The 22,746-nt window shown below is 44.3% G+C and overlaps 1 protein-coding gene across 2 annotated transcripts in view; it reads left to right on the top strand.

Moving 5' to 3' along the window:
* Positions 1-22,746, top strand: part of STUM (stum, mechanosensory transduction mediator homolog) — a 50,897-nt gene that overhangs the window by 13,563 nt on the left and 14,588 nt on the right. For both annotated transcript variants that reach the window (XM_082048482.1, XM_082048483.1), the window contains exon 2: positions 22,008-22,187. In XM_082048482.1, coding sequence (XP_081904608.1) covers positions 22,008-22,187 — 180 coding nt within the window. The remainder of the gene's footprint in view (positions 1-22,007; positions 22,188-22,746) is intronic.

The raw sequence follows: 22,746 nt of genomic DNA, 5'->3' as shown, positions 1-22,746 counted from the left end.
TATATAAAGGGTGAGTGCCATGAGGACGGAGCCAGGCTCTTCTCAGTGGCAAACAATGATAGGACAAGGGGTAATGGGATCAAGCTGGAATTTAAGTGGAACTTCTTAAACTTGAGAAAAAACTTCTTCTCAGTGAGGGTGCCAGAGCACTGGAACAGGCTGCCCAGGGAGGTTGTGGAGTCTCCTTCTCTGGAGACATTCAAAACCCGCCTGGACATGTTCCTGTGCGACCTCACCTAGGCGTTCCTGCTCCAGCAGGGGGATTGGACTGGATGATCTTTTGAGGTCCCTTCCAATCCCAAACATACTGTGATACTGTGATACTGTGTATTTCCCAAATTAGCCAGCAACCAAGACTGAAAATCTGAGGCTGTTGCATCACAAAACTTATTCTGCTTTCTGTCTCACAAATATGTTTTTCTTTTAAATATTTATGATACTTCATAAACTAGTAAATGTTCTTTAGTATATTTTGTAAAAAGAATCATAGAATACTATGTTGGAAGGGACCACGTCTGGTCCAATCTTTCTTGGCAAAATGCACAGTCTGGACAAAATGGCCCAGCACCTGGTACAGCTGAATCTTTAAAGTGTCCAATGTTGGAGAACCCACCACTTCCCTGGGGAGACTATTCCAGTGGCTGATTGTTCTCATTGTGAAAAATTTCCCTCTTCTGTCTGATTGGAATCTCCCCAGCAGTAACTTGTACCCATTGCCCCTCGTTTTTGCCATGTGATTCCTTATAAAAAAGGAGTCTCCATCTTCCTTACAGCCACCCTTTAAATACCGGAACATGGTGATACCTAAATGACACGAGACCTTATTCCAGTGCCTGTGATTTAAGTCTCTCCTAAGAAGACCACTGTTTACTGGTGTGAGAAGAGCTGAGTAGTGAAGTACAGACTACAGTCAAGTCCTGTTATGATGCAGAAATATGAAGGAAGAGCTGTGTCACACACTTAGACTGTTCGCAGTCCGAATGGAGAAGTCAGAGGAAATAACCTGAAGATTGTCTGGGAAGTTGGTGGCAGAACTGGCAAAAGAATATATATGGACTTCTTGTAATTCAGTGCCTCAGATCATGCAGCTGTGCTTTAGTGGAAACTGGTTGTAATGAACTATCTCCCAACACTCTCAGACTTTGTCAGGAATCAAGGTGTTGTCTGGACCATGCATTAATGAAAATGCAATAAATAGGTAGGATGGACAAGGCAGTTTGTAGTTTGGATGTGCTGGTTACTCCCTCATGTGATCCTGTGATCTGCTTTATGCCTGTGAAAGCTACGCACAAGGGGGACCTCAGCATGTTTGAATTAGTACATGGCAAAAAACCCAAACCCAAACAAGCACAGATGCACTGTGGAGTTGCCATCTGAAAGAGCACTGATTTGTACGGTACTTTGTAGGTTAGAATTAACAGATATTTGAAGTACATAGGCCCCACTGTATTTCTTCTTGTTTACAGCACAATTGTGTGCAAAATGTGACCTTAAAATGTACTGTTTAAAAATATGTTATTTATACAGCTGTGTAGGTGACCATGACACTGTACAGACAATGGAAAAAGAATGGGTCCTGTCCCAGAAGGTTGTGATAGAAATGTAATGCAAGAGTCAGATCAGAGTTAAATCATCATAAAAACACCCAGTACAGTGAAATGAAAAGAAAAATATTTCCTTGAGTTATATGGTTAAAGGCAGAGTTTTAAAGGCACAGTTGGGACTTGTTTCTTAGCAACAGGGCTCATCTGAGCCATGCAAACACTGTCATGTTGGAAAAAGCTACCCTCCAAAAGAAAGGCAATACGAAAGGAGCTAGAAACATCAAATTTAGATGTCTTACTGCTGTTGCAGGGGCATTTCATCAGCATTGCAATGCCTTCAGGCAACGACCAAGATCATTCTGATAAACGGTAATGATCAGAACAAAGAACTCGTCTTTACTTCTCTTTCTCAACAGGGAAGAATGGCAAAAATAACATTCAAAAATATGTGCATTGGTATTACAGAGATACCATAAACCTTAGTTTAGGTCCCATCTTCCCTCTATATCCATAAAAACATGGCTATATTCTACACTGAGGGCACAGGAGTCCTGCAGAATGAAGTCCTTACTCTGTTGTACCTCATACTGTATCCGGTACTAGATGTTTCAGAGGAAGATCTGTAGTGAAGAGAGTTGACTGCAATAACCTACCTGTAGCAAAAGCTTCTCCTAAAGGAGTTGATTATCTCGCTGATACACCAAAGCAGGAGATAATTTTTATTAGTATTATTTAGTCAAAAATAGCTTAATGGCAAATGTTCCTTTGATTGGATGTGTTAGATGGGATTCATCTACCTGTGCATCTGAGTTGGTTGCCATTATAATCTGTGGGGAGAAATTAGGCACTACAACTGTGTGACTCATATCTCTCTAAAATAGGTTAAGTGAATCACACACTCTGGGGGCCTCCATCTCTTTTTTTTTCTCCTGACTGCAAAGGGTAACTGGCTCAGATTGAGACACCTCCCTTGCAGATATCTGAAGTTAGGTCAGATGAAAGCTACCCATTAACTGGTTTGCAAAATAAGGCATTTGCTTTAATAGTTTCAAAATACATCAGGTATTGCCCACTCATCTTTCTGGATCCCATCATGTCCTCACAAGAACTCATAAGTCAGTCAAACCTCCATGCTGTTTCCTAATGCATATACATCTACCATGTCTCTTATAATTTGCATATTTTTGAAGCTTAGACCTCCTATTCTTTCTTATGAGTCCTACATGAAAACCTTTACTTTCTGTAATTACTATTATTGCCCTCACCTGTAGCTCTTCCTAGCTCTTTTCCAAAGCGTATGTGTTTTGGGTGTTGTTGGCAAAGGTTTGGCAGCAGAAGTGGGGACACCCATGAGAACCATGCATTGATAGCCCATACTGACTCCTGACAGGAACTGCAGCTTGTGGAGACCCCATGCTAGAGCAGATTTATCCTAAAGAACCTGTGGAATGATCAACACCAGACCAGGGGAAAAGCATCAGGAGGAAGGGGTGACACAGAGGAGCTGCTGTGAACTCACCACAAGCCCCCCATCCATCCACTGCTCGGAGTTGGGCAGAGGTAGAGGAATCAGGAATGAAGAGTAAAGTTGAAGCTGGGGGCAGACTGAAAATAAGGGGAGGAGGTGGTGTTTTGGTTTATCTGTTTCTCACTATCCACACCTGTTTTAATTGGCAATAAATGTTTTCCCCAAGTCCGGTCTGTTTTGCCTTTGACTGTAATTGATAAGTGATCTCGCTGTCTTTATCTTGACCCACGAGCTTTTTCATCTTATTTTCTCCCTCTGTTCTGTGGAGGAGAGGGAGAGGGCAGCTGGGTGGGTATCTGGCAGCCAGCCAAGGTCAACCCACCACAATGTGTCACTGATTTCTGCAAAGCCATTATAACCTCTTCCATAGCATCGCTCCTCTAGTACAGTCTAAAGCCTTGTTAGCTTTACTGACCATGGAACACCTTGAGCACACATTGTTCATGGTGATATTTAGATCCCTTCTTTGGAGGATGTGCTGGATGCTCACAATGTGAATTTCTTTATGCACTATCTGTGGTACAGAAAATATAAGAGAGGTCCTTGCGTGCTCTGTATCAGTAGCATTGAGACCTGACAGATTTATTAATGGGGCTGACAGATGAGCTCAGATGAATCTTGGGAACTGGCTCTAGCCTCTCCTTGCTTTACCCCAGCCAACTAAGGATGACACTTGGCAGTAATCTCTGGTTATGATGACTAATGTGACCTTCTCACTCTTCTGACTTCTGGAGCATTGATAACTCCGTCAGAAACTTGATTGTGGCAGCTTAAGCAGTAATGGCTGAAGTAACAGCATCTGTTCGATGCACTAGCTGGAGATACACCACCTCACATCAAGAGATGGCAGATGAAAACATCTTTTAGTACCCCAGTGCAAAGCCATGGTTAAAGTAAGATAAATTTAAGTTCAGGAAAGCTTTAGTAAGATGTTGCACCAAATCTGCTATGGCACAGACAACGTTCCCCTCTGTTGACTCTGAGATGGGCTTATAACCTATACTAAAAAAAGAGATTAATTGTCTGGCAGCTGGTCCTCTTCAGCCTGTAGATTGTTGTATAGTTGCACAGCATAAGCACTTGATAGTTCAGCACGATTGGAGCAGTTCTACTCTCCTTAAGTTGTAAAAAACCCAACACATATCATTGGCACTGCTTAAACAGGAAGAAATATAAACTATGACAGCACAGGAAAGTGACTTTTCAGACAAACATTCTTTAATATCCTGTAGGATCTTCATTTTCTGGTTCATACTCATAATCCTAATCTGTATGTTTCACTTTCACGATAGCCAAAAGCCTTGGAGGGCAGTGAAGCTAAACTAGGAAAACCATAATTTGATCAAGTAACCTGACAGCTCTTTCACTATGGTCTCAAGCATGATTTAGCCTGGAATTCCTGAATTTCAGTGGGAATTAGGTGCTTAAGTGTTTACAAAAGTCCATGCTTTACCTTTTCTGCCTTCCTTCTTTTGTTCTTCAACAGAAGGAAGAGAACGCTAGCATACCTAATTACATACACATTCACAGGGGTATCATTAGTACTTATGAAATGCTAAGATAAAGAGAACTAGATGAATGGCTGCTGTTGGTCAGTATGGACTTTAGAAGAGAAGTGACAGTATGTTCAAAATAGAATAAGTAGAAAAATATATGCAGAGCTATTTGCATATGTTAAAAAATATTGAAGGATTATAAATAGTTTAGAGCCAGACGTTTGAGAAGGATAAGAACTATGTTCGTGTTCTCTCCCTGCTGAGCAGTTTGGCTCAGCTGTTCATCTTCACTAACTAGAAAACAGCAAGCTCTTTTCCAATAGACTTGTATTGCCTTAATACCAGATCCAGAAATGTGATGTTTCACATGGATCCCGTGCATGGTGCAGACTATGCCCGTCTTGTATGATTTGCCACTGGGCTAGCAATGATGAAACTGAACTTTCCCACAGCACCAGGCGGGTTCTGCTTTGTGTAGCCAGCCAACGTGTCAGCAAATACACCAGCGCTTTCTTCATAAGGTATTCTGTGATTTAGGGACTTCCTAACCCACAAGGTGTAACTGCATCCCTCTGCCACAGTAACCTTTGACTGACCTTTCTTCTATGTGCATTTTGGATCAGTATTAGTTCAATTAGTAGTGAGGGGAGTTGATCACACTGTCTTGCTCCATCCAATCCTCTTCCCACTCTAATCCCACCCCAAATCTGGTTTTGCTTTGTCAGATGGGCAAAAAAAAAGCTAGTTCCACATGACCCACAGCTACTAGCACATGCATTAGCTTGAAACATCCTGCTGCCAGCTGTACCCTCCCTCAGGAAGGGTGTGGGGGGCTTTGTGCAAAGCATCATTCCAGTTTCCAAACATTCAGCCGAAAGACCAAACACATTTGCCTTGCTCCCTCCAAGAGCAGAGACAGGGTTACTGGGGAGCTTAAGCAGCAGTATTTGTTCTGCCTCTGCAGGAACAGCTGGAGTTTAAAGCTCTTTCTGGAAATGGCAGGGTGATCTGAGTGCTGAGCCCGAAACACTTGAGCTTTCTGCAACAGCTGAGGAGCAGAAACAACAGAGCAAGTTGCAAAGGCAAATGCAAAGATTTCTAAAGAGTCCTGGGCTGCCTCTGGTTTCTTGCAGGGGAATAAAGTAGGAACTGCCAGTGGAGCTCTGCAGCCTTGAGATCACTCTGTGCTTAGTGATCCTTCACAAATCATGCACTGAGGGTAGTTTGGTGCACCTACACCCCAGGCCCACCCATGATTCTGATTTTCTTCAGCCCAGACACAAAGCACCTGGTGCTTTTGCTGTGTGCAAAAATTCCTTTTCTACATTCAGCCTTGAAAAAAAGAAGGCTTAGGGGAGACCATTTTCCAGTATTTAAAGGGTGGCTACAAGGAAGATGGAGACTCCTTTTTTATAAGGAATCACATGGAAAAATTGAGGGGCAATGGGTACAAGTTAATCCTGGGAAGATTCCAGTTGGACAGAAGAGGGAAATTTTTCACAATGAAAACAAACAGCCACTAGAATAATTTCCCCAGGGAAGTGGTGGATTCTCCAACACTGGACACTTTAAAGATTCAGATGGACAGGGTGCTGGGCCATCTTTCCAGATTGTGCTTTTGCCAAGGAAGGTTGTACCAGATGATCCTTGTGGTCCCTTCCAACTTGGTATTTTATGTTTCTATTATACGTGAGGAGTACTTTCTGGGTGAGAACTACAGTGGTCTGCATGACCTTTAGGGACTTCCCATTGAGGAATTTGTTCAATGGATCTTGACCCTAAACTTCCCTTCTTCCCTGCTGTCCTGTCTGCTGACTTGCTCTTGCCTTTCCCTGCAAGGAGCTGCCATAGGACAGTGATTCCATTTGTAGAGCACAGTGTAATCATTATGTACTTGACATCCTACAGTAAGTCCTTATGGTTGGACTATTGCACTGTCCCAATTGCTTTAGTATGTGAGACAGAGACATGTGCTTTGCTGTGGATGGTTCTGATGTCCCAGAGTGTTGGTGGTCCTGTTCCAGTTTGTCTCCAAGGAAAGTTTAATAACATGCAGCTGCTTTGTGATGTGGTCATAATGCATTCACGTCTTTGGATTTTGCATGGAAAGGCATTTTTTCGCTAGAAAATACTAATTGTAAAATTTAAAGTGATTTTTGTGCCTGCATCTACTTAAAAAAATGTTCCTTTGAATGACAATAACAGTCTTCTGCTATCAAATTGTTCTGTGTAGCACAGTCAGCTAAAAATATATGCTTATTTTTTTTCATTGCACAATAAAAGATGGCAGAATAGCTCTAATGTGTCAGATTGTTGCTTTTGTACAATACTGTACTAGAAATTTTGTAAATTGTGAGGGAAGAAAAAATGCTATGTTTTTATCACTAAAATGAGAGAAAATCTGATTATTTTAGATAGAAATGTGGGATTATTTCATGCTTAAGTGTAGGAAGCTCTAATGACCATAGAAACACACTTTAGGCACCTGTAGGGATTAGCATAGAAGAATAAGGAATTCCTAAGTAGGAAGAGAACATTGTGATATGTAGCAGTATATCAATGGTCCACTTTTTCAGAGGATGCACAGTAACGCATGCTTTAAGGGGAAAGGGGAAAAGCATGGGCTCACCACAGTTTGTTAGTGAACAGCTTGCTTTCTGCCACTACTCATTGAATTTGGGTGGGAGAAAGTACAGCTTTCTGTCATTTTGGTGGTTAGAACTACAGCTAACGATGTGTGTAAGATAAATATCTGACTTATTCATTAGTCTTAAAAAAATAAAATTAGAAAAAAAGAAATCACACAGCAGTGATTTAACAGATTTAGCCTTTGTAAATTCCTGATATGGATTGGGACATTTGTTAATTACAGAAATAAAATGTTGCAACAAGTGACCTTGTGTCACACAGAAAAATGCTTAATTCAAAGGTAGGGGGTTTGTGTTGTAACTAATAACAGCAACAGATGTTCATCAGCTCCAAAATCTACGTCTTAAACAGCATTTGATACGGTTGGGAAAGAGACCTGTGACTGGAGAGTAGGCTACAGTGATTGAAGTGAGTGTAAGGAAAGAAAAACATTGATCTCGTTGATGTGAGAGAGAAAAATGAATATTATTTAGGGTGACCTGAATGCATGGGAAGAGGAGAGGAAAGAATTAAATATATAATTCTTCTCCTTTTTGTTCGCAAGCCTGATTGATGGTGAGGTGGTGGTTGGTGGTGTCACCAGCGAGAAACATTCACTATGCAGGGAGTTGGAGTTCGACATCGCTGTCTTCAAGGCAAGAGGATGTTCCAGCAGAGATACCAGTAAGACTGGGCAGGATGTGGCTGAAGTGTCTTTCTAAAGACATGAAGGAGTTGCCCAGAGAGGTGGTAGATGCCCCATCCCTGGAGACATTCTGGGCCAGGCTGGACGGGGCTCTGAGCAACCTGATCCTGTTGAAGATGTCCCTGCTCATGGCAGGGGGATTGGACCGGATACGCTTTGAAGGTCCCTTCTAACCCAAACTATTATATGATTCTATGGAGAGAACAGAAAACAAGTGGAAGGGGATTGCAGAAGCTCAGTCTGCGCCTCTGTGAAAGAGGAAGAAAAAATGGCAACATAGAATAAGAGATATTGAGGACACGGTAGGGGAGAAAAAAAGACAGGGAGACCCCAAGGGGCTCCAGAGCAGCTTCCGAGCCAGAAATACTGCAGGTGGAGCAGAGGTCCTGACGCTCACCCAGGCTCTTTGCAGACCTTAGTGAGAATGGTTTCAGCAGAGGGGACAGAAACCTCATTTGTAAAAGAGCAGAAAATCAAGGTAACATTGCAACATTTACAGGGCAAAGGGAGGGAGGAAGGTGGTGAGGGGAGCTGGAGAGACAAGTGGAGCTGCATGACTGACACAACTCTGTTGAGATAGGAGACTCACAAGAGGCCTTTTGTGGAATAAAGCGTAGTTCTCACCTTAGTTTCAGCTGTGCAGTCCCATAAACTGAATGCACATCATAGTGTGAATGCTGATATAGCGAATCCAGGCCAGAAATGAGCTTTAACGACAAGAGCTATCGAGAAGCTGTGAGGTTTCTGGAGCTGGATAACCAGTCTCCCAGCTGTACAGCTTCTGGGCACAAGGTCAGCCTGGAGACCCTGCCAGAATCACTGGGCACCACGGTCCTGCTCAGCTGGGGAGCAAGAAGAGCAACCACGGCTGGTGTATGGAGCAGAGCCTATTCCTCACACAGCACAACAGACTTGCTAAAAAGTTAGGGAAGTGCATGTATGCATATAGGATAAATTTTCTGCAGTTTCTAATTCTGCTCAAATTGCATGGATGCATGCTTGTTAGCCCTGCTCAAGTTTCTGTTTGGATTTGATTCATCAGCCTCACACAGAGCAGCAGGTGCATAATGTTTGCCATGGCCTGCTACTATTATTTAAAAGAACTGTCTTTCTGCTGTTTGCACTTCTAAATTGCTGCCAAGATCAGGTTAGACCCGATGAGCCAAATTAATCCCCTGTGTAACTGTGGCAGTGAATGGATTTATGTTGGAGATGAATCTGGGCCTAATATAGATGTATTTTTTGGCACTAGGAAAAGAACACCAACATAGGAATGAATAAAGGTTAGATGGATGGTTCCTCAGCTTAGTGTGCCCTTTCAAGAAGCTTTTTCCCTTTACACCCACCTCTTCTTTCCAAGGAGATGCATTCCTTTGGTTTCCCTGCTGCTTCCTGCAAAGTCCGGAACCAGGGGAGCCACGGAAGATACAAATGGTGGTTGTTGGTGGGTTGGAGGTTATGGAACTTTCTGAGCTACTCCAGAGACCCACAGGCTCTTGAGAGAGACAGAACATAACACCAGTTCCCAAGAAGATATGTCAGGAGTATGAGGATATTCAAGGACTGGAGTACGAGCTGTTTGGGACAGGGAGAATCTTCTGGGACCCACACATTGCCTGCCACAAGGAGGTCCTGGTCCCAGCTGGCACACAAGTAGTGAGTGTGAATTCCCTTTCCTCTGCAGGGCTGATACACCCCAAAACCAGCCCTGTTCAGAAAACACCATGGAACACTGGGTAAGAGCTGACCATAGTGAATTCTGGTTTGTCAAACTGAAGGATGTGCAGAAGCGGAGAAGCAACATCTTTGTTTAGGTTGTGAAGTCTTGTGTTGCAATGTCAGGGTTGGTCCCCTGCCCCCAGTCCGATGGCTTCTCAGTAGGGCAGGAAAGGGCATTTAAAAGCCTGAATCTCAGCTACATCCTTTAACATTCAGGTAAGTGCTTCCAGCAGTCTCGCGTAGGAGAGTTGAACCATTTTACTGTTGTCCCTAACCTTATTGTAATCTGTTCAACATGAGAATTATAAAAAAGAATGACATGCAAGATGAAACTATGATAATTTTCAGTTTCTCTTTTTATAACACTTTTCCGTAGTACATCTCACTCCTTATAAATCTTCTCTAACCTCTGAAGAATGGTGTCCTTGAATCATTGAATAATAGAATTACTACTTTTCATATTTCACTCAGAATAATTACATGCTATATTGTGATGTTGGGAACTCGGTTCTTTGCAGTATCTATAAACAAATGCATGTGCATTTTTATCTAATGATGACTGGTACCCCAGATGGCAGGTATTGGAAATTATTTGGTAAAGGGAAAAATCTGTTGTGTAATGGAAGTGTAAATTGGATGCTATTTGCTGCAAATTGGGAGTGCAAGAATCCTAGAGGTGGAGGCACTCAGATGAAAAGGCCACATGTAAAACTGCACAAGCCCGCTTACATGGCTGTGCAGAGGCCTTGTTGGACACATCTCAGCTGGCCAAGAGGCATTAACGGTTTGTGGATAATCCAGCTCCCGAACAGGACCCGGTATTAGTCTATGTTTCTGACCTGCTCAACCAAGCTGTGGTTTTTCCCTTAGCTTTGCTTTCAGACAAAAAAAAAAAAAAAAAAGGAAAAAAAAAAAGGGCTAGACTCTGCAAAAATTATTATTTTATCCAAGTCAATATTTCTTTTTCTCTTAAAGAAGTCACTTCTATATAAAGCACTATTTCCCCTTGGTACAAAGGCAGCTCCCCTCAGAGACTGGCTGAGCTGTTTGATCTGAGGATGCAAGTGCTCAAGGGGGGACAATGTCAAAGAGACGGGGCTGTTGTCTTGAAATTCACCTCTTTTGGCATGACCAGCGTCTCACAAACATGCTTTCTGTTTGGGTGTACTGATTGCTATGACAGTAACTGCACCCGATGTTTAAGAACCAGAACAGCTCTTCAAAAATAAATTGAAAAATCATGAAGAGCCCTATGTTCAAGAGCTTAGTTGTGTAGTGGCAGAAGGACATGGCTCTGGGAAAAGAACTGAGATGGATCAGCTAAGCCTTGCGTAGAGTAGTCAGAGTTACTGAAAATCATAGAACCGCTGAAGCTGGAAGAGGCTTCTGGAAGTCATCTAGTCCTTCCTCCAAGTGGGTTAAACTAGAGCAGGTTGCTCAGGCCCTTGTCCACAATGTCACGGCGTACTTGCTGATGCAGATATGGTACAGTAGCCTCCATCATCTCTGCTTTTTCTCCATCCTAATAAGCAAAATCTTCCTTTTAGAAAACTATGCTAGCTGGGCTGAATTCATTTATCTTGGCTAGTGCTCATATTCACAGAATCTGTAAAGTCACGGGTCACTCCAGCCTACTCTATTTATGGAGTGTGCACTGGGGTGATGTCAGGCACAAAGTACCACAGTTCACGTCTCTGCTGCCTGCAAAGACTTGCTTGTGTTGGGCTGCCTGGAGCCTGTCCACGGGCAGTCAAAAAGGCTCTGGAAGATTCCACATCTTCTCATCTCCCCCATAGGAGCAAGACTGTAGAGAGCAGGTCACACATAGAGGCTCGCTCTGGCTGTTTCCTTCACCTCTACAATTACAATTACTCCTCATCAAGGAGAGTGTGGAGTGGTTGCAGCCCAGCTCTGTGTGGATCCTTGTGCTTCTCATCCACACAGCTCTTCTGCAGAATCGGTCACGTTTGAATCTGCTGTTCAGGGATGTTAGTGTGGGAAATTTCAGTTAAAATGGATACAAGTTAAGCTGCAGAAAGTGTTCCCTACAGTTTTGCTGAATAGGGTAAGACAGCTTTATATTCTCTATTAGGTAAACTACCATGAAACAAGATTTTTTTTATTATCTGTCTGAATCATTTGAAGGTACCAAAGACAAGCTTCAAGTGTAAAGCATCATCTCCTAAATATTTCAGATGTCAGGTACATGAGTAAACCAGCAACTTTGCAGTGCTTTAGTAGCTAAAGTGCTTTACCCTTCATCTAAGAAGGAATAGTGTTTTTGTGACTTTTAAAAGCAAGACCTGGTCACTGTTTGACTTACAGTAGCACTGAACAGAACAAGAGGGATATGGCCTTATCACATCAGGTGCATGAAAGGTGGCAAATTGCCTGGGACAAGGACTATCTGAATAGAAAAGGCACTTGAAAGTAGCAGTGTTAACACAATAATTTTACTCTAACACTACAACAATGAAGTTACAGCTTCAGAATTATTTAGCAAGCAGCTGTAAAGTCAGGCCTCAATTCTGGTCTCCCAAACCATATTCCAGGGTCCCAGGTGCAGCATTACGCCTCCAGGCTATGAAGTGCAACTCTCTCATGTCCCCTTTAAGTCCTTGTTTAAGACACTTGGTCTCATAAAATGCATGCATCAAGTTCTCTGGATTTAAAAAAAACAAAAAAAGTCTTTGTGTTAGTCTCCTGCACGCTTATCACTGCAGATCTCTGAACATTTATGTCACAGTTTTGTTTTACATTCCCATACTACTTAAAAGATAGCTTGTACTTTGGAGGCTGACGCACTTTATTACACTTCCATTTCAGCTGCCTTAGTCTGTAGCAAAACCCCTAATTGCTCTGCATCCCCATCTAACTTTCTAATAAGATTAATGCTGTCTTGTGTCTCAGCAGTCCCTAATTAACATGATTTGCCTTCACAGTTAAGGACTCCAGGGTATCACAGCAAGCTCAGATTCACCACTCAGTGAATCTTAGAGGTAGTTAATCTATTCTTCCACGAGCAGAGCAAATGCAGTTAGGTAGCTTCAAAAGGCTGAATTAGTTGCAAGGCAGCGATCAGAAAGACAGGAAGGGCGGCAGCGCAGCTGTAGAGCTCACCTTGAGCTCTGGCTGCTTGGCTGGATGCAGACAGACAGGGCAGGAGAGACCCGTACGCTGCCCTGTGCCTGCTGCTTTCCTTCTGCTGGATCAGAGCACCCTGAGATGAGCGCTAACGGCACTTAATTAACCTGTGAGAGGGCAGAGGCAGCAGGACAAGTGAGCATTTGATCTGGCTGCACCTGCTAAATCACTGAGTGTCCTTCTGAGCCCTGACACTGGTGTGGAAGCTGAGACTGGAGCATCATGCCTGCCCACCTTCTGTGCCTGATGAGAAACAGCTTTCTCTGGTACAGGCAATTAAGAATAAATTTCAGTTCATCACTGTATAATTGGCTAGAGCCTTTGTGGAAGCTCTTGAGAATCCATGGCCTTTTCCTCATTATTTTTCCACTGTTACGCATCTCTTATTTCTAGGGGCTTTAGGAACTGGAGGTACCAGAAAGCCAAAAAGCTTTCCTTACAGGTTTAATAGCCACTCGGAAATAAGGATTCTCTCTGGAGATTCAGCTCTTGAAGGTTCCAGGTTTGTAAAGTCTGGATGAAAAGCCTCAGTCAAATTATTTCAATAAAAACAACACAAAATGGAATGGCTCAAAGTCCGTTTCTGTATGTACATTAAGAAAGCAGAAAACAGATTTCTAGAGGTGCTTGAGAATCGTGAATTAAGATCATACGCTTAAAAATAAGAGTTATTTTAGTGGAGGGTTGTTTCTCTCTCCTTGATTCCTCTGTCACTTGGATCCCAAGCTCCTGCAGCAGGTGGGTGCAGAGCAGCCTGGGACTGGGAGGGCTGTGGCAAAGCACCCAAACTGGTGTTGCTGGGTAGCTGGTGGGAGGAGAGGGCAGCACAAGGTGGAATAAGCACCTGGTTTAATAGTAGGCAGCATGAATACAGAAAGATCTACATGGCAAGAGACAGCGGAGAGAAAACAGCAAGTAGAGCTGTTTCCACGAAACAGAGCTTTTAAGTTGCTGATAAAATTACAGAGCAGCAGGAATGCATCCACTTAGGGCAGATGAGCTTATAGCAAAGTGTCCTGTGCTGTAAACTGTGGCCGTGCCTTTTGTTCTCCCTTTTGTTTGTTGTTATAATTGGAAGCCAATTGCATTATTTCTCTCGATGCTGGCATACTTAATAAGGATGCAAATTAATTAAAATTCTCTCCTCATTCCATTAACAAAGAAAACAAAAGCAAGCATCGAGCAGAAGCAAGGTTGCAGCATCTCGGTTCTTTTCACAGCAGTACCCCTGGCTAGCAGCAGAACCAGGGACATGTCATTTAACCTCCCTGGCCCTTTGATCCCTGTCTAATGTGCAGACAGCCTGCGGTCTGCTTCATAGCAAGTGCAGAGTGCATACAAAGTGCAGAGTGCTACTGAGGAACCATATTAGCATTAAGCAAGCCAGTCTAGCTATGGACAAGGAGTAAGACAGGTGAGTTTATGTAGAGCTCAAGCTGCTAGACTGCTCATTGTGCCCAAAGGATGACTTCTTTACATCCAACAGAGCATCTCTCTGTACCACCACAGTCAGCAGCACAGGTGTGGTGAGTAGCTATGGTGTGGCATGGACAGCCAGGGATTCTCAGGTGACCCAAACAGGAGCCAGAACAGGTTGGGAAGGAAGATGACTTAGTGACATACTAATGTTACATCAGGGAGAAGCTGTGAGTAAGCAACAGATTGCTGTTGTGTTCAGAGAGTTGCCCTGAGTATTAGCTAAGACTGGCAAATAATTTCTGCCTATAGCATATTATTTTGGAAATATGGCAAAAGATTATACTTCTGGGGTAGATGGCCTTATCTTAAGCAATTAGTTTTCTGTGACCGCAGGTATTGTTTGGTGCACCCTCCCCATATCTAGGTTTCTGTGTAGTAATTTCCGCCCTCATCGTTTTACTTTTGAGAAATTACGAATTTTCCTCAGTGGTTCATACTATTATAAAGCATGATGCAAAATGTCAACGGCAGTTCTGGGACTGCATCTTTTATATAAACGGGGAAAAAATTAGTTTGCGAGTCAGGCAGGTACAACCTGGAAAAAATAATTCAGCAGCAGCAAGTCCTGGCAGGAGTCTGTGGATTACAGAGTCAGGCCCCACATCTCCCTTCTACAGAAGTCCTCCAACCTCAGATACTCCAAGCACGCCCTTAATTTTCAGCATCAAGTCAAGAGAATTAAACCATAAGACTGCATTGGAAAACTTCACCCAAGGATTGTGGAATGTCTGTCAGTGGAACAAGCTGTACTGCAATCTCACTATTTATGGGTGGCTGTTTTTAAACGTTCAAAACATTGCAGTGCAGTAAAAATAATGCCGATGGCTCCGCGTATAATTAAAGCTTTGATAAGTCACTTCACTGTCATGCAGCACCCCCCCAATGTAATCTAAGATTTTGCTGTGTATTTTTAGCCTTGGAAGTCTGTGAAAGTTTGTTGTAGTCAAGGTTTGAAGTTCGTGTTAAAAAACTCCGCATTTTCAGAAGAGTTAACTTTTCCTAAAGCACTGAATATGAGAAAAATCTCATTTTTGATGCAAAGGCAGTGCTATCTTACTTGCACGTGGGCTGCCTTCTGTAGATGCTGCATAAACACTGTCAAGTCTGTTCTGACCACATGACACAAACCTACTAGTAGCAAACAGATGCAGAGCTCAGCGCCAGAGCTACAGCAACTGTGATCAGCCACGGGCATATAACGCTTTGGGACATGCTGGACATTCTTCATGTATGCAGGGAAAACAGAAAGCTAATCCTATATACATCCCACCTTCTGCAGACTTGGGAACTGGAATAAATCCTGTGGAGACAAGAAACGCAGACACCAGGTCTCACTTGTCAAATGACTGTATATTTTTGTTTGCGGTGAGGCCAAAAGGCCCGGACAGAGCCAGAATTCACTTTGAATGTCCTTCTGATATGGAAGGGGAAAAAAATAAAAACAACATGCTGGCAGAAGCTAAACAAAACATTTTTAATAGCAGGCCATGGAGGAAAACTCACGAGCTACTCTCCATGGCAACATTGAGGTTCTGTCACATTTGCTGCCTCCACTCTCTCCTTCTTCCCTTTTTCTTCTCCCTCTCTTACCCTTCAGTTCCCGCTGTTCCTGCCCAGGTCCTGCCCACACTGCCGTCCACAAGACCTGGCATTTGCTGGCAATCACTTTGCTGCCAGGTGGCTGCATGTCATCGATGTTCTCCCCTTGCAGCAGTGCTTGCTACTCCTGGCCTGGATTCAGACTTTTTCTATTCCAAGAGGTGATGCTTGGGACCAAGCAAGCCTCCTGTTTTCTAAGCTGTCCACTGTTCCTGCTCTTTTTCCTCCTCAAATTGTTAAAGCCACTGACTCACCTTAGCCTCCTTGCACTCTATTTGGCAGGGGTAGGCGTTAGCCTGTGTGGATACTGGGAAGAGGAAAAAAGCTTGCCCACGGCCATTTAGTCACATTTTAGCCTAAAACCCAAGCTTTTAACATGCTGTTCTAAACTACCTTTATTTCTAGAAGAAAATCAGGTAATTACACTGAGTCCTCTCTTACTTCCATGGCTGAAATGAACTGCAAGGGAAAGGACGGAAGGGTTGCCAATGACAGAGTGCATGTTCTCTTGGCTGGGACACCTAATCCTTGCTGGTGCTGCAGCCTTGTGTTGTGGCCTTGCCATATTTGTGTTCTTTATATTTCAAAAGAAACAAGTCAAGCACCCACTAACAGGTGAAGAATTGCTGTGTAAATGTCAGTGTCCATACCCTGGACTAAGCAGGAATTCTTCAGCTCTCCCAAGCTCCTCAATGCAAAAAGGCCACAGGCACTTCAGCTGGGAGTGCAGCTGTAGTTGTGTGCACTGATTTTTGGAGGAGGCTGAATGGCAAGTGGTGTGATGTCTTCTGTTCTTGCTTTGAATGTCTCTGAGGAAACTGGATGGGAAAATGCCTCCTGACAAAGAACATAGTGCCACAGAGCCAGGCACTGTAGAGTGGTTAACTTCCTTGGGAGGACACCCTCCAGCCTCTGCACCTGCACTTTTGCTGCAAACCGGAGAGGTTTGCAATCACAGCTCTCTGAGGAGTCCATGAGAAGAAGAGGCATGGTGGGACCCTGACAAGAGCGCTGCACTTGCAAACTGCAAGAGCCACAGTAGTTCAAATGCTCTTCTGGACCAGCCTTTTCTGTTCAGATTGTTGCGGCAAGCTTGGAAAGCAAGCACTCTTATCTCAGAGGGTTTAGGTGATACACCTGTGCCGGCAGGTTCCCTCTGATGCAGCCTAAGCCCCACTGAGTTCCAGTGAGGGGGAGACTGGGGACACTGGTGAGGACTCACACTAGCCCGCATACTTCCAAGGAGATTTTAACTGATGTCTGTTAGAGACAGAAACAATTCTCTGCCTTAGGAATCTTCAGTAGATAGCCAGCCTGAGCTGCCTTATTTACTCATAGGGCTATAGGGGAACAACTTAACCTCCAGGCTTCTGGGAAGAGAAATGAGCGTTTTCTAGCTTCTCCTCTGCCCCAGGCTTTTGTGGGGTAGAGACCATGACCAGGAACAGCTGCTCCACATGCTGCCCCTGACTGCAGTAATTTGGGTTTCTGCTGTTCCTTCACCTGTAACAGGGCAGCTCATTAGATGAGATTTCCTTTCAGCAAAGATGCTTTCTGTTGTGAAGTTTCAGATATCTGGTAGTCAGTAGGAAGCCCACTAATTAAAAAGTTATCTGTGTGCTCAAATTACTTATACTGTGGCCATCAGTGTCTTGTCTCGCTCTGGTTTGCACCCTGACTCCAACCAGGCTCCCACTTTGATGTTTCTGGGAAGGTGCCACTGGAAGCTTGCTCACAGCCAGGTCCTGCACACGAAACACGCTGAGCTCTGTGTCTGCCTGAAACTCCTGCAGAAGTGCCCAGGATAGGTTTTCTTGCAAAAATGTGAGAGAAAAGCTTCTCTCATTTAGCTTAAGATATTCCATGACACAGTTGCTGCTGCACTCAGCACAGAGGAGACTGTGGTCAGGACAGGCCATGGGCTGGACCTCATGTCTTCTTCCGCCATGAATGAGTGACCCAAACAATAGTAAACCAGGAAATCTCTCTCCAGGGTGTGAGTTTTTCCTCTAAGAGTAAAAAAACAAATTATTCTTCTCTCATACTATTTTGGTGTACTCTGTGAGGCCAGGAACCAGCAGGTGATGCTCGTGGGAAGGCCATGGCCACCAGGGTACCAGCATACACTGGAGACAGGACTTTATCCTGAATGACAGGAGAGAAATGGCAAAAACCCCTCCTTTGTCTCTCCCTTTACAGTGTTGTCCTACAGAAAACACATCCCCTTCGTGTTCCATGGATCAAACCATTGAAAACAAGAAGCCTTCCTTATTTACTGGTGCAATCGAAAAATACTCCAGTCCTGCTGGCAGCAAAAGCAAACACAGGCTCCCAGAGACTTTCTTCACCTGCTGAAAACAGCATGCAGTGCCCCAGCTGGCTGACACTGCCACAAATGAGATGAGATGAGTTGAGAGAGCAAGGTTGGCTTCCTGTCCCATCCCACCCCATCCCATCACATCCAAGCCTCACTGCACATGGCCCCTTCATCCTCTGCCCCACAGCTGCCCCAAGAGGACAAACCTCAGCTGCCCCCAACCCTCTGCCCAGCCCCAGACACCTCCTGGCTCTGGGTGCTGCGGGGGCTGTATGGCTCAGCCAGGTGATTACAATGGACCCTGGTGCCAGGTGAGGCTGAATGAACAGACTCACTAGGTAGCATCGGACAGCTCTCCACCACCCCCACTCCGTCCCCAAAGAGGTTGTATTAGCTCATGATTTAAAATAATCCCAGATTTTATTGTGTTTGGGGTATTTTTCATTGGGAAGACAGAAGAAATGCTCGATATAATTTACTTATGCTGGCATACCTGTGGGAGCTTTTAGTCTACATCTGCTTTGCTGGTTACACGCACAACCTGAGACCTTTTTGGACAGATGATTTATTTGGCCAGCATCATCCCAGCTGCAGTTTGCATACCAATTTTATGATTTCTAGGCGATAGATTTTCAAGTGTTTGAGTGCTTGGACAGGAAGAGAAATGGTTCAGTGCCCCAGCTCTGATGCAGCCAGCTGGTATCAGCAGTTACAGCTTGCTTGTCTTCCTCCTCTCCACCTCTCTGCTTCCAGATGCAAACACTTCCATATTCGGCAATGTGTAACTACAGTGGTGTCTTAAGGGGAAAATATCTACCTTGGCAAATGCATTTAAAACTCTTTCTTCTGCTTCACATTTCAAGCGTACGTGGACAAGAAGAAAAATATTTCCATCTTTTGTCTGCTGGCGTGTCTCAAGTGTTGTATTTAAAAATGCCAACAACCTCCCAAAGATCAGCTAATCATAATTACTAAAGAAAATGCACTGGCATTGGAAAATGAATTGGCTCCCGTGACTGAGCAAGTGCCTTGAAGAGGGAATCAGAAGCCCAAGTTCATGAGGTTTTAATCCTAGTTTCGGTATCAATTTTCTGTCCAGAGAGGGACACTTAACTGCTCTGTCTGCTGTATTCCCTTCTGAATGGCACTAGACTTTAGCTTAGTCACTGTGGTGTTTGGGGGATTAATTAGCTAATTCAGCATCTCACTCTAATGATGTAGAAATCTTAAAAGCTTCACTGGAAGGATTTGAAGCTGTATCTTAGGAATTATTGCTCATTTATGACCTTTTTTTGTAACAGATTTTGGAAGAGTGAAAGGTAAGGAGACAGAAGAAGATTTTCATTTTAAAGAGAGACATGCACTTCCATTTGGCAAGATTTCACATCCTGATGGAAAAATGAAAACACCCAGTTTCTGATCTTGCCTCAATCCATATTTAATCTCAGAGAGTGTTGTGGTGTAACTTTGCAGAGAACAGTTTTAGGAAGCACAAGGGAATATTCCAGGCTTCCTTCTGCATCGGAGACACTATAAAGGAAGAAAAAGCAAGGTGAAGTGGGGCAGAGATTTCACATAATCCCACACAGAGGTCACAAAAGACATGAAAGACAAAGCCACAGAGCAAAAGACAGCATGTCTTTTAACAGGCAGTGGGGAGATTTATACAACATCGTTTGAGATTAAAATTTTTTCCCCATTACCTCTGTGCAGACCCTTTGGTTTTGGTGGACAAGGAGGTGAAACCCTGCCTGGGAACGCTGAACAGTCCAAGTACAAAGCCTGGGAGGGCATTTCTCACCTGGGTGAAGATGCTGCTTGCAATGCTCTGCCGTAGGGCTGCCTCCCACCCCCCAGCAGCCCTTGCCTGCCCCCTCACCCTCATGCTGCTCCACGTGCAGCAAAGGGAGTGGGTGGGAGGACAAAATCTGATACAGCCAGCAGCAGGAAGACGAGTGGTGTTTTAGGAGCTGATGGAGTGTTAGGAAGATGCTGGAGTTGAAGCCTGCAGAGGATGGTGAGAGTAAAAATAGGCTGTAGCTAGCCTTCCTCAGCATTTTGGCATCTTAACTGCCTGTTCTCCTCATGACCCACTGAAGAAGAGGCAGCAATGGAGATTCAGACTAGACATGAGGAAGTAATTTGTTACAATGAGGATGGTGAAACACTGGCCCAGGTTGCCCAGAGAGGTGGTAGATGCCCCATCCCTGGAGACATTCAAGGTCAGCCTGGGTGGGGCCCTAAGCAACCTGATCCGGTTGAAGATGTCCCTGCTCATTGCAGATGAGTTGGACTAGATGACCTTTGGAGGTCCCTTCCAATCCAGACTGTTCTATGATTCTATGATATTGTCTCTTCTACCACCCTGGCAGCTTGGGATGAAATGGTATTTTGCTCCCAACCCAGATCCTTTTGCTCTTTCTCTGGTGAGGTCTTCTGGAAGGGTGTAAACTGAGTATTTCCTCCCCATCTTCAGTCAAACCAAGGGACTCCCTCCTTCCCCTGGGTTCAACAGGGCACTTGTGCATTTAAGATGATCTCATTCATTCACGTCTTACAGGGCGTTTGCAGGCTTCCACACTTTGATAGGAAAAAGGGCAATTTTTGTAGAGACCACTGGACATCATGCTGCAAGATTTTTTAATTCATGATGTTAATTAAAGAAAGCATTTCACAAAACTACATTATCCAGTACAATCCACATTACACCTTTGTATGTAACTTAGCAATGCTATATTTATATTTAAAAAACAAACAAACAAAAAACAAATAACAAAGACAATTCATAATGATAATGTTCAGATGACTGAACTTTCTGGCCAACAACTCATACATGATGGGGTCAGAAACAGTTTCTTCTGCTCTTTGCCCGTGCTGCATGTTTCTGCAGGGTGGTTGTGGGACAGACAAGGCTTCCCTGAGCTGTGGGTGATCTACCCATGGACACAAGACACAGGACATCAGCTGTGAATAAATGATCAGGCTTGTCCAATGTGGCAAATTCAGGAAGAATAATTGTAAAGGCTGCTGTAGTATAGCTGTTTTTTTTGTTTGTTGGTTGATTTGGTTGGGGGCTTTTTTGTTGGTTTTTTTTTGTTTGTTTTTTCCCCAGCTTTCAAACATCAATAAGATCTGTCATCTGAATTGTTTTGGGAAGTCCAAAGGGTGTTTGCATGTTTTGTAAGCTGGTCTCAAATGGTGTGAAGGGCTGCAACACCAGATCACCTGGCTCCAGCGCTGGTTTAGCTGCTTCTGCTTTGTTAAAACATGCTCTCAAGTAACAGTTTGTGAGTGGGTAAGATGTTGTGCAAAGATACAGTGCCTCTTAGCACCCCTTTTTTGTGTGTGGCCCTTCTAGAGCAGTATTGGTGAATGGTGACAGACTGCCAAACATGCCAGAGCCCTACAGCTCTCTAAAGCCAGTCCTACTCTGAGTGCAATTTTCCCTTTTACAGCTTCTGTGGAGCAAATATTCTCCCCAAGAGAGAGCCACCAGGCAGAAAAAAGGTAGACTGGTATGTCCACAGACACACAGCCCTCCCTTGTGAACTGCCTACAGTGCATAAGTGGTTACTGTTGGGTTGGGTTGAAGGGGCCAAAACCCAAAGAGCGTTTCTTCTGTCCTGGTTTTCAAGTATACCTATTAGTGCAATTCAATGGGAGACAGGAGCACATTTGAGTGAGATACAGCTGTGCCTCCATTTGTCCCCTTGTGAAGAGCTTCCAGCTCTTCAGCATTGCAGTGGGAGCACGAGGAGTGGGGTGCTGTGAGAAGGGGGCCTAATGGAAGGAATTTGGCACAAAGCTGTGGCTTTCAATGGGCATTTTATTGCTGTTGTCTCCCTAGGAACATTTGTATCTGCTTTCACCGTGCTGTGCGGAGCCCGGACCGACCTCCCTGACCGGCACATGTGTTGTGTCTTCTGGCTGAACATCGCCGCTGCTCTCATTCAGATCCTGACGGCCATCGTGATGGTTGGCTGGATTATGAGTATATTTTGGGGGATGGACATGGTCATTCTCGCAAGTAAGTACAGCGCACTCATCCCCCTGACTTCTCCCCTCTGTGGCCACATTGCTGGGTCCCAGCTAACACCCCTGCAAACCATCGGACTGTGCTCTAGGGACAAAGAGCCACAGGACAGGCTCTGCAAATCCATCAGAAATACAGTAGGCAGAGGAAGTGCCGGGACACAATTGGGATGGGCCCTGTGACATATATGGAAGAGTCTCCCTTCTCACTACATGGGTTAGGATCTTCCTTTCCCCTTTGTAAAATGAAAAGTGCAGGAAGGGGTGAGGCCCCCCAGCACATCGAACTCTGCTGTCTGGAGCCCCTCTGCCCTGGTCCCATCCGTGTGTGTGTTGGGACAAGAAGGCCCTTTCTGCCTCACAACTCTCTGCATCTCTTTGGTTAGCAAGACATTCCCCTGAGGCTGGTTCTGCTCTCACAGAGCACACGGGGCCAGCTGTCCCCAGAAGAGCCCAAGGGACCTCCTGGACCCTCCTTCCTCCCCAGAATACATTTACCTAAAGGCTTTTTTCATGTTTCACCAAATTCTTAGCCTGAACAGGACTGTTCAGCT

The sequence above is a fragment of the Streptopelia decaocto genome, assembly GCF_964273445.1.
Source record: "Streptopelia decaocto genome assembly, chromosome: 3".
In the NCBI taxonomy this organism is placed as follows: domain Eukaryota; kingdom Metazoa; phylum Chordata; class Aves; order Columbiformes; family Columbidae; genus Streptopelia; species Streptopelia decaocto.
Note: the sequence above shows the minus strand (reverse complement) of the source record. Positions and strands in the feature narration are given on the sequence as shown.